The sequence below is a fragment of the Phyllobates terribilis genome, unplaced genomic scaffold, assembly GCF_046119375.1.
Source record: "Phyllobates terribilis strain yellow unplaced genomic scaffold, ASM4611937v1 Scaffold_1__5_contigs__length_1240528914, whole genome shotgun sequence".
Lineage (NCBI taxonomy): Eukaryota > Metazoa > Chordata > Amphibia > Anura > Dendrobatidae > Phyllobates > Phyllobates terribilis.
Genome location: NW_027362761.1, coordinates 799,667,662 through 799,683,524, shown reverse-complemented (window position 1 = coordinate 799,683,524; position 15,863 = coordinate 799,667,662). Strand labels below are relative to the sequence as shown.

The following is a 15,863-nucleotide window of genomic DNA, read 5'->3' as shown; positions in this document are numbered from 1 at the left end:
CTGTTAGGGCTGTGCAGGTTCTCGTTAGCTGCAGCCGTAGGCTCCTTCTGCCACCGTCCTGCTCATCATATAACTGTACCATGACCACTGGAACCAATAGAGGCAGAAGCTAACACTGCCCCACAGCACTATGTATGTGAAAATGGAGGAAGTGAAAACTGGGGAATTCCTAGTAATTGTGAATCACCTGACATGCTTGGATTTAATATGCCGCAGACTAAAGGCACCTGGAAGTGGAGCTTAAGTAGTTAAGATTTGATTATTTGAAACAATATATTTCAATATTACTGTCAATTTTTAATGTACTTTAAATAAATGCATCTGTGGTGTAAATTATGCAAATGTACATACTGAAGACGATTCATCTGTATATATTTTATGTGAAAAAAAGCAAAACCTGTGTACAGCAGACAAAAGATACATAAACGTAGTGTTTACACTTATAGCACAATTGTAGCACGGAGCCTGTTATTGTACAAGTGTTACTTGTGCTTTGTGTGCTATTATTATCACTAAGTACTGTTTTTCTCTCTATTTTCAGGATTCATATCTCAGTGCAGATTCCACATCAGGATGGCATGCTGCCGCTAATCTCTACAATGCCACTCCACAACCTTCACTTCTTGCTTTCCGAATCCGTTTATCGCCATCAACATGTTTGCTCCAATCTTGTCACCATCCGTGATTTAAAAGGCATTTCAGGTACTTGGCTAGAAGATACTATATGTGGGTATATTTAATTGCGTCTTCTGTGTCTGCTAGGTTTTATCTTGCTTTGTACTTGCACATGTGCAATTTCTCAGTCCTTAATTCAGTAACTGTCAGTACAGCTTTTAGTCTTATAGTGTTTATGAAGACAATGTCAGATATTCTGCTTATGTCAGACTGAATTTAACGGATCTTTGCAGATTTTAAGCTTATTCATATCCAAATTGTTGTCCTTTCCTTTTGATTGTTTGCAGAAGCTGGATTCCTGGATGAGGTGACATATGACAGCATTGCAGTTGGTCCAGGATATGACCGTCCTTACCAGTTTGATCCCAATGTGAGGGAACCAAAGACAGTTCAGTTATACAAACACCTTAACCTGAAGAGTTGCATTTGGACTTTTGATGCGTATTATGACATGACTGAACTCATTGATGTCTGTGGTGGTGCTGTGACAGCGGATTTTCAGGTGCTGGAGGGACTTTCATAGTTATAGTGTAATAGTAGTTGTAGTATTAGCAGAGTATGGATGCAATAAAGAGGCTAAAGCCTTTCAATTGAATCCGTACTCTTCTCTATGCGAACGCATAGCCAAGAACTGTTTTCTGAGCTGACCTGATCTACAGAGATCACCAAGGAATTTAATACTTTTTACTGAAGTTTAGTTAAACTTTCAAATAGTTTTTGTGAGTAATAATATGTACACAGTTCATTGTAAGGCTACAATGTGGCCTATTAATCAAAACTGTCTAATTCTAATAGTGAAGGCTAGAAAGTCTTAAAATACACCAGATTTATTAAAGCTTTTAATGGCGTATGATAACTCTGTCTAATTTTAAGAATGTCTAGTGTTAAGGCACCGATTCATCAGGACCGGCGATGTTCGCGGGGGCATGAATCATGAATCTTGAGCATGTGGTGTGCACCTCCATGCACCACGTGTGATGAACCTGTAGCCGCCATCTTGGTAATGATAAATCATATCCAGGGATGGCCACACTTCAGCAGCCCCCACCCTTGGGACCTTCTGTTAAAACGTCAACTAGATAGTTTCCCCCCATCCAGGCTCCTGTAAGATAAGAAGCCTACTTAACACTTGAATGCTAGGAGCTTCAAAGACTTCGAGAGGAAACACAGCCAGCAGGGGGGGGTGCTTCGTCTATCTGTACCTGACCATTTGTCCCATAGGACTAGTTTCTTTGTCTGTCACAAGCATGGAGGCATAAGATATAGAAACATGAATATTACACGCATGTTGCGTGGGATGGGCCAATAAAAAAATATCACGGCGTCCCGGAGCCATTGCGCACACAAGCCTCCGCGGTAGACGTTTGTACGTGCTCTGGAAGCCAAGATATAGCGCGGAGCCATTCCTGAGGACCGTATGGTATCATAATTGATATCAAAAGGTCGGTTACGGCGGCCCGAATCCATGGGAACCCCTGGGGGTATCATGAGACCATCCCAGAAGAAGTTATTGGGTTCCATAGAATTTGGGCTTCTGATCGAAGTTAGACCTGAGGGTGGAGACTGAGCCAGCTGACCTCACCAGCAGTGGGCGGGACGGGGCAGGTAAGATAGCAGGACAGACAAGAGACAAGTCAGTTTTTGACCCAAGAGTGGTGTGCTGAACATCTGAGCACCAGCTGAGGCCACCAAGGGGAGGAGCAGTTTGACCATGCGGTGGTAGGCCTCAGCCTGTAACAAAGAACCGTGCCTGCGACCGCAGAATCCTCTCCCTGCGTCACAAGAAAATCAAGAAACCGGTAACTGATATGCTGTGGTGATTCTGTGTGTTGTATTCCATTGTTGTATAGTTTAGCCTGACCTTATACCTGTGTATATTTAGTTGTATATCGTGTATCTAGTGTATTATTATAATCAATTACCTCAAGTAATTGTGGGCCTGCCTTTTATTCTGCATAACGAACGCACGTCCGTGTGAGCTCGGCTCAAGCCAAAAACGCTACCCAGGGTTGGTTCCTGACCCGATATAGGCCCATTCACGGACTGGGCGTATATCTAAAATAGGGACTGGTGGCAGCATACCAACTGGGGATTGGGGAAGGCTGGTAGTGACGGTCGGAGGTTCAGATATATATATTCCTGGCGCGGCCAAGGAAGATATATATACCGCCCTCACTACAGAGGGCCCCGATACCCAGTAGGTTACAGGACAGTCTCTCTGGCGACCGCTTATCCTAGGTGCAGTTCCTTGACTGACCTGAGGCTAAGAGGGCGCTAGCGAGTTGTGCTGTGTAGTGACGTTGAAGGGATAACACACTACCGTGTTCCCTGCGCTGGTTGCAGCTACCTGGCACTACTTTCTCTAGGTGCAGTACCTTGACTGACCTGAGAGGTAAGGGGGCGCCAGAGAGCTGCACCCACCGGCCGGCTTTCATCACATTGGTGGCAGAGCGGTGGGATTGCAGAATAATAGTGTTGTGGGACCCCTACTCCCAGGCACTAAAGACTGCCAGTGGTAACTTCCACTGCTGGAGTCTTAAGGTCAGCCCAACGTTAGACGGTCAGGCTAAAAGTATAACAAGGTGTGTGCAAACTCAGGGTTGCAGCGGTGTCGGTTACCAAGATGGCAGACGGCACCAGGAGCAAGACCCTGCAGGAGGCTAATGCTACGGTCCGTGTGGCAGGAGGGGAGGACATTGTTACTCATGGCGAGGAGGAGTCCAGCCCGGGCACCTCAGGGAGCCAGTCCCCAGTATACGGTCCCGCAGTGGGCTGCCCACCACCTACCCAGCCCAGCCTGTCCAGATCACAAGCCCTTTTACAAGCGGCTATGGCAAGTCTCCAGTCTCATGGCGATGCCGTCTACAAAACCCTCCTGGCAGCATCAGAGAAGGCAGCGGAGGAGGAGCGCGAAGCTGCGGAGCGCCGGGAGGCTGCGGAGCGTGAAGCTGCAGAGCGCCGGGAGGCTGCGGAGCGTGCAGAGCGAGCTGCGGAGCGCCAGCACCAACTGGACCTGGCCCAGCGGGGGCTTCCGCTAGAGCAACCAACCCATCAGGAGACCAAGTCGTCCAAAGTCCGAGCTGAGGACTTCCCTCTACTGGAGAAGGATGGGGACCTGGACTCCTTTCTGGTGGCATTTGAACGGACCTGTCTTCAGCACCATCTGGCCCGGGATCAGTGGGCCAGATACCTGACCCCCCGTTTGAGGGGTAAGTCCCTGGATGCCTTGGGGGACTTACCTGCCGGGGAGGTACAGAACTACGACTGCATCAAGCGGGCCCTGATCCGGCAGTACAACCTCACTCCCGAGTCGTACCGCCAGAAGTTCCGGAGCCTGCTGCGTGGCCCCAAGGACACCTGGACCGATCATATGCGGGCGCTGTTGAGAGCCGCAGAGCACTGGACCTCGGGTCTAGCGCTTACTACCCGCCAGGAGGTCCAGGAACTGTTCGTCACGGAGCAGTTCTTGTGGAACTGCCCAGAGGACCTCCGACAGTTCCTCCGTGACCGAAAACCAACAGGGGCTTCTGCTACAGCCGCCCTGGCAGACGAGTATGCCAATAACAGGGCGCCTGAGCTGAAGAAGTCTGCCAGCAGCACCTGGAGAGGGGGTAAGCCCAGTCATGCCCCTGTTTCCCCGGCCCCTAGAACACAAGGGGTGTATCCCCCTGTTGCCCTCTCCAGGCAAGGACCAGACGTAAGACGTTGTCATCTATGCAACAAACCAGGACACTTTAGGGCTGAGTGTCCCCAGCGCCAAAAGACCCCATCCCAGTCCCAGAGAGCGCCCAATGTTTTGTGTGTGGGAGGGGGTGGTGGTAGGTCCCTGGACAACATCCAACCCGTCACCATAGGCCGTTCTGCGGTCATGGGACTGCGGGACACGGGCGCTGAACGAACACTGGTACGGCCTGAGGTGGTGTCCCCCCAGGACTTGGTACCAGGAAAGACTCTTTCCGTCTCCGGGGTTGGAGGCGTGGAGCCGGCACTTCCCGTTGCCATGGTGTATTTGGACTGGGGTGCCGGAAGGGGGATGCGGGAGGTGGGAGTAACGCCAAATATTCCCGCAAATGTTTTATTAGGGACCGACTTGGGGCGTCTAGTATCGCAGTATGTACCCTCTGAACCCCCAAGTTCGGCCCCCCAAGAGTGTATTGATTTGTTTGCTGCTAATGCCAACCATGTTGTATGTAGTGTGCGTCCTGCTGAGGAGGAGGGAGTGAAACCTGAGGGTAACACCTGCACAGACACAACACAAACAGGGTTAGTGAAAGCAGGTGGGGAGTGTGGGGATGCCCGCAGAGGTGCTCAGCCGGCGTGCCGTGACCTCTTGTCCTCCGGTGAGGGAGGGGGCGGGCAGGATTCTGTAGAGGGAAGCTCAGGGATGGAGAGGGGGGCAGCTACCGGCAGTGTAGGGCTCCCAGGGGTATCCAGGCTGCTGAGTATAGGCCCACTGCAGGGGGAGGAACAGGCCATGGGAGGTGGGGGTGTCCCAAGAGAGGAGCCGCCAGGTAAGACCCCAGGGCAGGAGTTCCCCACATCCGAGATGTCCAAAGGCCTAGGAAGCCTGCCTGATCGGGCGGCTTGGTCAGAAACAGAGGGGAAGCAGGCACTACCCACGGTCACAGCGGTCATAGCCGCTGTCACCAGGAGTGGGAGCGCCGGAGCCCAAGGAGCCTTGCAGAGGTCCGACGGCTTCCCCACTTCTGACCAAGTGTCTGCCGGGTCAGACAGCGGCCAGGTGACATGCCCGGAGGGGCTGACGGAGGATGTGGCAGTTTCGTCGATTCTGGCCACATCAAGTCAGGAATTTCAGGCTGCGTTGGAAGCAGACGACAGCCTGAAAGCTCTCAAGGAACAGGCGGCACAGCCTCCCATGGAGTCAGACTGCGAGCGTGTGGTCTGGGACCAGGGACGGCTGTACCGGGTAACGGTCCAGCAGGGTTCACCGGAGGCGTGGCCCAGGGACCGACAGTTAGTGGTACCCTATCCGTTCAGGGCGGAATTGTTGCGGATCGCACACGAGATTCCGATGGCCGGACACCTAGGGATCGCTAAAACCAAGGCCAGGATAGCTCAGCATTTCTACTGGCCTGGGATGGGAGCCGCGGTGGGTGCCTACTGCCGTTCGTGTGACACCTGTCAGAGGGTGGGGAAGGCGGGGCCGCGCCCCAAAGCCCCACTGGTAACTCTGCCAATCATCGAAGAGCCTTTCTCGAGGGTCGCTGTGGATCTTATTGGACCTCTGTCCACTCCCAGCCACTCCGGGAAATGCTTCATACTCACGGTAGTGGACTATGCCACCCGGTACCCGGAAGCGGTAGCTTTGTCGTCCATTCGGGCCGACAAGGTGGCTACCGCCTTACTGGAGATCTTCTCCAGAGTGGGTTTCCCCCAAGAAATGCTCACCGACCGAGGGACCCAGTTCATGTCGCGGCTGATGGAGTCCCTCTGTAAGCAAATGCAGGTGCAACATCTGGTGGCCAGCCCGTATCACCCACAGACTAATGGCCTGTGTGAGCGGTTCAATGGCACCTTAAAGCAGATGCTTAAGATGTTGGTCGACTCCCACGGGAGAGACTGGGAGCGTTACCTCCCACACCTCCTATTTGCTTACCGGGAGGTTCCGCAGGCCTCAACGGGGTTCTCCCCCTTTGAGCTCCTGTACGGGCGACGGGTACGGGGCCCCCTGGCTCTGGTGAAGGAAGCATGGGAAGGGGATTTGGCCACCCCCGAGGTGTCGGTCATCGAGTATGTCGTGCGCCACCGGGACAGGATGATGGCCTTGGCAAAGCTGGTGCAGGACAATATGGCCCAGGCCCAGGCCGACCAGAAGCGGTGGTACGACCAGAATGCTTGTGAGAGGACCTACCAGGTGGGTCAAAAGGTGTGGGTACTGGTCCCCGTACCACAGAACAAGCTTCAGGCAGCCTGGGAAGGTCCCTACTTCGTGCACCAGAAACTCAATGCCGTCACCTATCTGGTCACCCTGGATCACGCCCGTGGAAGGAGGAAGGCCTTCCACGTGAACATGATGAAGGCTCATCATGAGCGGGAAGCGACTGCCCACCCAGTGTGCAACCTTCCCGAGGAAGGAGAGGTAGAAACCCTCCTGGATCTGCTCACCCAAGCCAAGGCGGGTGGGTCCATCGAGGATGTGGGGGTTGGCCACCAGCTCACGGAGGACCAACGGTCCCAGCTGGGGACCACCCTGCACCCCTTCCGGGGGCTGTTCAGCAGCCTGCCCGGAAGGACTGAGATGGCTGTCCACGACGTGGACACTGGCGATCACCCGCCGATCCGGCGTTCAGCATATCGGGTCTCTTTCGAGGTGCAGGGAAACATGCGCCAAGAGATAGACGAGATGCTGAAGCTGGGGGTGATCCAGGCATCCAGCAGCGCGTGGGCCTCGCCTGTAGTCCTCGTACCAAAGAAGGACCGAACTACACGGTTCTGCGTGGACTACCGGGGGCTCAACGCTGTAACGGCCACCGATGCGTTCCCCATACCACGCATCGATGACCTGCTCGATCGGATGGCCGGGGCTAAGTACCTGACCATCATGGATCTGAGCCGGGGGTACTGGCAGATTCCTCTGACCCCCGCGGCAAGGGAACGCTCTGCCTTTATCACCCCTTTTGGACTGTACGAGTCCACAGTGATGCCATTCGGCATGAAGAATGCCCCTGCCACTTTTCAGCGGATGGTCAATACGCTGCTTGAGGGACTTGAAGGGTACGCGGCTGCGTACTTGGACGATATTGCAGTCTTCAGTCCCACTTGGGAGGATCACCTAGAGCACCTGCGGCAGGTGCTCGGTCGGATCCACCGGGCAGGCTTGACCATCAAGCCGGAAAAGTGCCAGCTGGGCATGAGTGAGGTCCTCTACCTGGGTCACCGGGTAGGCGGGGGGGTTCTGAAGCCAGAACCGGGGAAAGTGGATGCCATCGCATCCTGGCCCACTCCTAGGACCAAAAAGCAGGTGATGTCCTTCTTGGGGACCGCCGGGTACTATAGGAGGTTCGTCCCACACTATAGCACCCTGGCCAAGCCCCTGACGGACCTCACCAAGAAGAAGCTGCCCGTCGCAGTCGACTGGACAGTCGCCTGCGAGACAGCTTTCGGGGCACTCAAGGCCGCCCTAAGTAGCTCCCCTGTACTGCAAGCTGCCGACTTCGACCGGCCGTTTGTGGTACAGACCGACGCCAGTGACTTTGGCCTCGGTGCTGTGCTAAGTCAGGTCAACACGACAGGCCAGGAACATCCTGTCTTGTACCTGAGCAGGAAGCTACTGCCCCGGGAGGTGGCTTACTCCACGGTGGAAAAAGAATGCCTGGCAATTGTATGGGCCCTGCAGCGTCTGCAGCCCTACTTGTACGGGAGCCATTTCACCGTGGAGACGGACCACAACCCAATCAGCTGGTTACACACGGTCTCTGGGTCGAATGGCAGGTTGCTACGCTGGAGCCTCGCTCTCCAGCAGTACCACTTCTCCATTCGCCACAGAAGAGGCCGTGACCACGGTAACGCTGACGGGTTATCCCGGCAAGGGGAGGGTGCAGAAGGACGCACGGGGGAACACAGGAATGTGCTACCCCCTCGCGCCCTCGTATAGGGGGAGGTGTGATGAACCTGTAGCCGCCATCTTGGTAATGATAAATCATATCCAGGGATGGCCACACTTCAGCAGCCCCCACCCTTGGGACCTTCTGTTAAAACGTCAACTAGATAGTTTCCCCCCATCCAGGCTCCTGTAAGATAAGAAGCCTACTTAACACTTGAATGCTAGGAGCTTCAAAGACTTCGAGAGGAAACACAGCCAGCAGGGGGGGGTGCTTCGTCTATCTGTACCTGACCATTTGTCCCATAGGACTAGTTTCTTTGTCTGTCACAAGCATGGAGGCATAAGATATAGAAACATGAATAGTACACGCATGTTGCGTGGGATGGGCCAATAAAAAAATATCACGGCGTCCCGGAGCCATTGCGCACACAAGCCTCCGCGGTAGACGTTTGTACGTGCTCTGGAAGCCAAGATATAGCGCGGAGCCATTCCTGAGGACCGTATGGTATCATAATTGATATCAAAAGGTCGGTTACGGCGGCCCGAATCCATGGGAACCCCTGGGGGTATCATGAGACCATCCCAGAAGAAGTTATTGGGTTCCATAGAATTTGGGCTTCTGATCGAAGTTAGACCTGAGGGTGGAGACTGAGCCAGCTGACCTCACCAGCAGTGGGCGGGACGGGGCAGGTAAGATAGCAGGACAGACAAGAGACAAGTCAGTTTTTGACCCAAGAGTGGTGTGCTGAACATCTGAGCACCAGCTGAGGCCACCAAGGGGAGGAGCAGTTTGACCATGCGGTGGTAGGCCTCAGCCTGTAACAAAGAACCGTGCCTGCGACCGCAGAATCCTCTCCCTGCGTCACAAGAAAATCAAGAAACCGGTAACTGATATGCTGTGGTGATTCTGTGTGTTGTATTCCATTGTTGTATAGTTTAGCCTGACCTTATACCTGTGTATATTTAGTTGTATATCGTGTATCTAGTGTATTATTATAATCAATTACCTCAAGTAATTGTGGGCCTGCCTTTTATTCTGCATAACGAACGCACGTCCGTGTGAGCTCGGCTCAAGCCAAAAACGCTACCCAGGGTTGGTTCCTGACCCGATATAGGCCCATTCACGGACTGGGCGTATATCTAAAATAGGGACTGGTGGCAGCATACCAACTGGGGATTGGGGAAGGCTGGTAGTGACGGTCGGAGGTTCAGATATATATATTCCTGGCGCGGCCAAGGAAGATATATATACCGCCCTCACTACAGAGGGCCCCGATACCCAGTAGGTTACAGGACAGTCTCCCTGGCGACCGCTTATCCTAGGTGCAGTTCCTTGACTGACCTGAGGCTAAGAGGGCGCTAGCGAGTTGTGCTGTGTAGTGACGTTACGGTTTAGTGACGTTGAAGGGATAACACACTACCGTGTTCCCTGCGCTGGTTGCAGCTTCCTGGCACTACTTTCTCTAGGTGCAGTACCTTGACTGACCTGAGAGGTAAGGGGGCGCCAGAGAGCTGCACCCACCGGCCGGCTTTCATCACACCACGCCAGAAATCTTAGTGAGAAGTCTGGTGCAGGAAGTGCTGCAGCTCGTCATGAATCAGAGGAGGTGTGGTGTCATGCCCCCACCGCGTCCCTATCCTGGCCTAGCTACGGCCAATTTGATGAAGCTAGTTGCACCAGAAGTTGCAACTTTTTAAAACTTTTACAACACTTTTTGGGCCTAAAAGCTTTAATGAATCGGGTCCTAAATTAATTGGCTTACTTTCTGCCAGAGATGTGCTACACAATTCTGACAGTGTTTTGCACTTTTAAGCCATTTCCTTTTGCGCCAAGACATTTTCAGCCCTTTTCAGAGAGAAAGCGCCCCCCAAAAGTCTTAAAAAGTATGTAAACAATATTATAAATATGATGCAAGTCTTGACAGAATTTTGGTGCAGTTTACGCCAGAATTCTGGCACATTTAGCTTGCTCATGTAATTTATATTTCACAAATCTTAATCCTTTACAGGTGCGAGACTCTGCCCAGTCTTTCTTGACAGTTCATGTTCCCCTGTACGTGTCCTACATTTATGTCACTGCACCAAGGGGGTGGGCTTCTTTGGAGCATCACACAGAGATGGAATTCTCCTTCTTCTATGATACTGTTCTGTGGAGAACTGGTAAGATGTCCTGCAGGTTTATGAAGCAAAGAATATGTAGAATTTAGATGATGAAAGTCTCAAAAACTGAACTGTCAGTTCTCTGGAAATGTCTTTTTAAATAAATCATTCTATTTCCCATAATATATCAACTTTGGATCACCGTAGATCATCATTATTGTGTTGTGCTTGTCCCTCTTCTATTCATTCAAGAATGTAAAGAATAAATGATCAGCTGGGTGTTTCGCAATCATAGGGGTGCGAGCCTAGGGCTCTTGAATTTAAAGAAAGCACAAAAAAATCAATAAAATAAAAATAAAAAATGCTAGGTCATGAAAGAGTTAATGGAAAATGCAAGCATTTAGTTAAGCTGACATCTCCTATTTACATATTTTGGGTTTGATTCTTTATACATACATAATTTATGGAACATAATTAAATGCTATAACGAAAAATGCCAGACTTGAAAGCAATGCCAAGACATTTCCACTTGCATTTTAATGCTGCCGATAAATACCTTGTTCAAGTCTATTTATATTATCAAATTTAATGAATTTGGGAATAAGTTCTTGCGTGTTTTAATGCAGGAATCCAGACAGACAGTGTCCTGTCCGCCAGACTTCAAATTATAAGAATATATATTCGGGAGGATGGTCGCCTGGTTATTGAATTTAAAACCCATGCTAAATTCAGAGGTAATTATATTATTTTTTTGCCCAAACTTTGTAAGTATACTTATGTAAGTTGGGCTGTAAGTTGTCAGTTCTCTAGTTGTTACCGTAATGTGTCCATGAGCACACAGCAGTTCCTAGCATGGCTGTTTTCTTGAAAAATGGTATGAATTATTGAAGTCATTTGGTAGCTATATGACTTTACTTTAATTAAAGAGGTTGTCCAGTACTATTAACAATGACCCCCATCGATTTAAACTGTGGAAATAAGCGTTTTTGTAAATAATTTCCATGGTCATTGTTACCTTTGAGCGGCGCTATTGCTGATCGCTCACCTGGCATCACGTGACCCCGGCTACAGCTGGCTCCGACATCCGCTGATGTCACATCAAGTTCCAGCTGCAGCCGGGCATAACCCAGTGACACGCTACCCCCAGATTGATGGGCTGTGGGGGGCGTTGCACCGCACGTCACAGCCCAGCATCCACCGCGTGCTTTCCCAATGAATACAGAGGAGAAGGAAAGCGCGCGATGGACGCTGGGCTGTGACGTGCGGTGAAACCCCACCCACTGATCAATCAGGGGAAGTGCGTCACTGAGTCACGCCCGGCTGCAGCCGGAACTTGATGTTACATCAGTGGATGTTGGAGCCGGCTACAGCCAGGGATCGTGTGATGCCTGGTGAGCGGTCAGAAATAGCGCCACTCACAGGCAACAATGACTACAGAAGGTATTTACAAAAACGCTTATTTCCAGTTTCAATCGATGGGGGCATTGTTAATAGTAGTGGCCAACCTCTTTTAATAAGTCAACAAATAACTACAGTTAACAGACAGCAGACCATTTAAATGCCATTTTCAGGGACCAACAGCAGCATTTAAAAGGGAACTGTATTTTCATCAGAATTTGCATAAATGAATAGTGCATGCCAATATAAGAAACTTTGTAACCTTATCAGAACATTTTGCATCTTTCCCTTTCCCACCCTACTTCCTGAACTCACCATCATTATTGCTCTATAATTTACTCCATACTTATGCTACTTCTCTCTGTGTGCTAACTAAGGGATTAAGTGCAGGAAATCGGAATCCCTCTCTGTGCTGTGTATGGGAGAGCTCATAGCAGCTAGTCTCCTCCCACCAGCTTAGTCAATTGCAAATTAATACATTGAGTTTGCAGGGGGGAAAACTGGTAAAAATGCAGGATACAAGTCATATACTGACCAGAAATAATGCTATTCCTAATGTATGCACACAGGCTGCTTATTGTGAAAAGTTACTTGAAAGTACAGTCTCTTTAAATGATTAAACAGCAACAATTGGAGCTAGCTCTGGTCGCTGCTGTTTCAGGCGGATGCTGGTTGTGTAACACAGCTAGCATCAGCTCCTTAGACGCTCCATCCACTCAGCACGCAAAATGTGCGCCACAGGAAATTAAGAAGTTATCCCCTCCACAGATTATTTTTCAAGAAACTATAGTTTAAAGTGGACCTTTCACCAGTTTGATCAGGAGTGTGATTACATATATCTTTCAGTTTTCATCTCATGACAGTCACTGTAGGTGGGAGGGGAAGTACAGCAGAGCTGAGCTGTATCTCAATACAAAGATGACTACAGCTGAAGCTGTCTTCTAACAGTGCTGTCAACTCTAATGTTTACCCCTTCCTCCACACTGACTGCTGTATGATAAAAGGTGTATGTAATCACACTCGTCTGTTCTCTACTTTGGGCACATTGTAATCACACACAGTTTTTCAGAGAGATCAGTGAGGAGAGAAGACTGTCTATCATTACAAGTGTCACACATGAGAAATCCTGTTATAGCCTATTGTCTGGGAGTGTTCTTTTTTCCACTGTTTATTGCTGCCTGTTTATAATTGGTCAACGTGATACGGGGAAGAAGTACATGAGCCGAGAGAAGAATCTCTGGTAACGCCTAGTGGGGCTTATGAGAAATGATAACCTAATCTTTATTAGCTAATTTCTCCAAAACAGAAAGGAGACATTTAAAAAAAAACAAACATGTTTTATTCAGCTCTGCAGCTACTATTCCATGATCTGGCTAGATTGACAAAAGTGGATAGTTCACAATATATGGGCTGTTCTGCTGGAATAAAGGATCCTTCTCCAATGTTTTTTCAACGGTTTGTTATTAACTACACGTTTCAGCGCCGGACGGGCACCTTTTTCCAAGAAAAGATAACAGTTATTTGAATAACCATTGGAGAAGTATCCTTTATTCCAGCAGCACAGCCTTCATATCGTCAACTATCCACTTTCGTCAAACATGTCCTGGAGGATTGACTTCTCCAGTCATGGGGCTGCGGCAGCTGGTTTCTATGGCTAAGCCTACATAGGAGTTGTGTGTTTCACAACAACCTCAGGTGAGCGCAACAGACTATACCTTTACTCTCCCTCATTAGGTTATCACCGTATTATTGTGTGCTCTATTCCCATTAGTTTTCTTCATGATTTGGCTAGTTTAACATACTAAACCTGGTGAAAGGTCCTCTTAAAGCAAGTTGTTTGGGTTATTTATTTATTTTGTACATGACGCAAGCAAATTTTTCCAACAAATATAATTAGAGTTTGATTTAAAGACTTTTTTTTATTACCTAAACTTTTTGTAAATGTATATGTAGTGTAGTATACTCACCGGTCTACATCTTTCCTTGTTTCCATCGCTGCACCAGGCCTCTTCTGGATCACATCATTTATTTCGACTTTGAGCCGGAAGTCGCTTTTACAATGTAAGCATATGAAGCTTCGTTCTGACGCTCTATAGTCTTACACTGTAAAAGCGGCATATCAGAATTACAGTTACATGACGCAGAAAAGGGCTGGGGCAGTGCTGGAAGCTGGTGAAGATGGCGACTGGCGAGCATATTACCGCACTTACAGTACATTACATTTACACAGGTCTAGGCAGTAAAAATTTTCATCAGAGTGTTTCTTTAATTTGAGGTGTACAAGTGGCAGTATTTCAAGGCCCACTTACTTCTTTGCTTGACAGACAGCAGACAAAGTTTCCATGAGTCTGGTACATCATTGGGAGCAATTTCCAAAGGTACTATGTAGTTGTGTTCAAATGGTAATACACAAGTTTAAACATCAGTCAGCCATCATACCATTTGGGAAGGAGACTTGTTCTGTCTCCAAGAAGTGAACATGCTTTTGTGCAAAATATACTTATCAATCCAAGAACAACAGCAAAAGATGATCTGGTAGTAAACCAGTACAAAAGTATCTATATCAACAGTAGAACAAGTTTTATAGTGACATGAATGCTGCCCAGGTAGGTGCCCCTGTGGAAATAAGCAGTCTTGCACCAAAGCAAAAAGTGAAATTTTAACACGAAGGTGCTGCAGCAGTGTCAAATCCCACTTTAGCCATGTCCACGTTGCCTTGATGTTGCATGTTGGGGTACCCTTTAAAGATAGATTTTAAAAATGAAGTAACTTATTTGTAAATTGGACCTGGATAAAAAAATTAAAAAAATTGCATATATTCACTTTTCATTAATTTATTCTACAGGTCAGTTTCTCATGGAGCACCATACTCTTCCGGATATGAAGTCTCGTATTGTGGCACCTGACCACTTAGGTGGCATTGAGTTTGATCTTCAGCCTTTGTGGAGTGCGCAGACATTTGACTCTCCATATCAGCTCTGGAGAGCAACAAGCTCATACAGCAGGTAAGATCTAAAGTAAGAATAAAATACTGGCGCCCCTACAGAAACCCCCTAATATCAGTGAGATTAGATATTGATGATTCATTGACAGTCTGAAATTTCAGACTATAAGTCTGTTGTGTGAAGTATGTAATAGTATTTTCCCAAATAATATATCATTTAATAATTTTATGTTTCCTTTCAGGAAAGACTATTCTGGAGAATATACAATCTACTTGATTCCATGCACTGTGCAACCAACGCAATCATGGGTAGACCCTGGAGATAAACCTCTGGCCTGCACAGCCCATGCTCCAGAAAGGTCAGTATGTCGCTTTTGAGGCTGATCTTGTGATGGTATAGATAGTGTGAGTGTCTTTACAAAGTCTGAATGTATTTACAGCATTTTCAAAAGTATTTAGTTGCAAGATGCCTTCAGTTATACTACTCAAAGCTACATGTCTCCTCTGTCCTTCAGCAAAATTAAAAACACTTACAAAACATCTGGTGGCCACCATCTAAAAAAATAAGGAAATGAGGGGAGCAATTTATCAATGTTAGTAATGATTGATTAAACTGGCTCTGGGAGCAATGTTTCTTGGTGGGTTCTTTATCAGCATGTGGTGTTTTTATCATTCTCTTTGTATTTTATTCTTGGGAGGAATGTACAGTAAAGTTTTCCACATGTAATATTGGAGTAAGGGAGGTTCCTCGCATCATTATGGTGCATGGTGATATGCATACAGTGCCTACAAGTAGTATTCAACCCCCTGCAGATTTAGCTGGTTGACACATGCGGAATTAACTTGGCATTGTGACATTTGTACTGTAGATCAGCCTGGAAGTGGGAAATGCACTGCAGCAAATTTTGTTTTTGCTTTTTTTTTTTTTTTTTTTTTTTTAAAACGTTAAAAGTTAATTCAGAGTGTCATTTATTATTCAACCCCTCAAACCACAAGAATTCTGTTTGGTCCTCCTAAAGTATTAAGAAGTAGTTCAGGCACCAAGAATAATGAGCTTCACATGTGTGGATTATAGATCTCTTTTGCCAGCCTTTTCTGACTATTTAAGACCCTCCCCAAACTTGTGAACAGCACTCAGACATGGTCAACATGGGAAAGACAAAGTAGCATTCCAAGGCCATC

The 15,863-nt window shown here is 48.4% G+C and overlaps 1 protein-coding gene across 1 annotated transcript in view; it reads left to right on the top strand.

Moving 5' to 3' along the window:
• Positions 1–15,863, top strand: part of FRAS1 (Fraser extracellular matrix complex subunit 1) — a 626,357-nt gene that overhangs the window by 584,432 nt on the left and 26,062 nt on the right. Inside the window, exons 65-70 of the mRNA XM_073637084.1 lie at positions 542–702; positions 963–1,177; positions 10,249–10,399; positions 10,966–11,073; positions 14,583–14,742; positions 14,924–15,040. Coding sequence (XP_073493185.1) covers positions 542–702; positions 963–1,177; positions 10,249–10,399; positions 10,966–11,073; positions 14,583–14,742; positions 14,924–15,040 — 912 coding nt within the window. The remainder of the gene's footprint in view (positions 1–541; positions 703–962; positions 1,178–10,248; positions 10,400–10,965; positions 11,074–14,582; positions 14,743–14,923; positions 15,041–15,863) is intronic.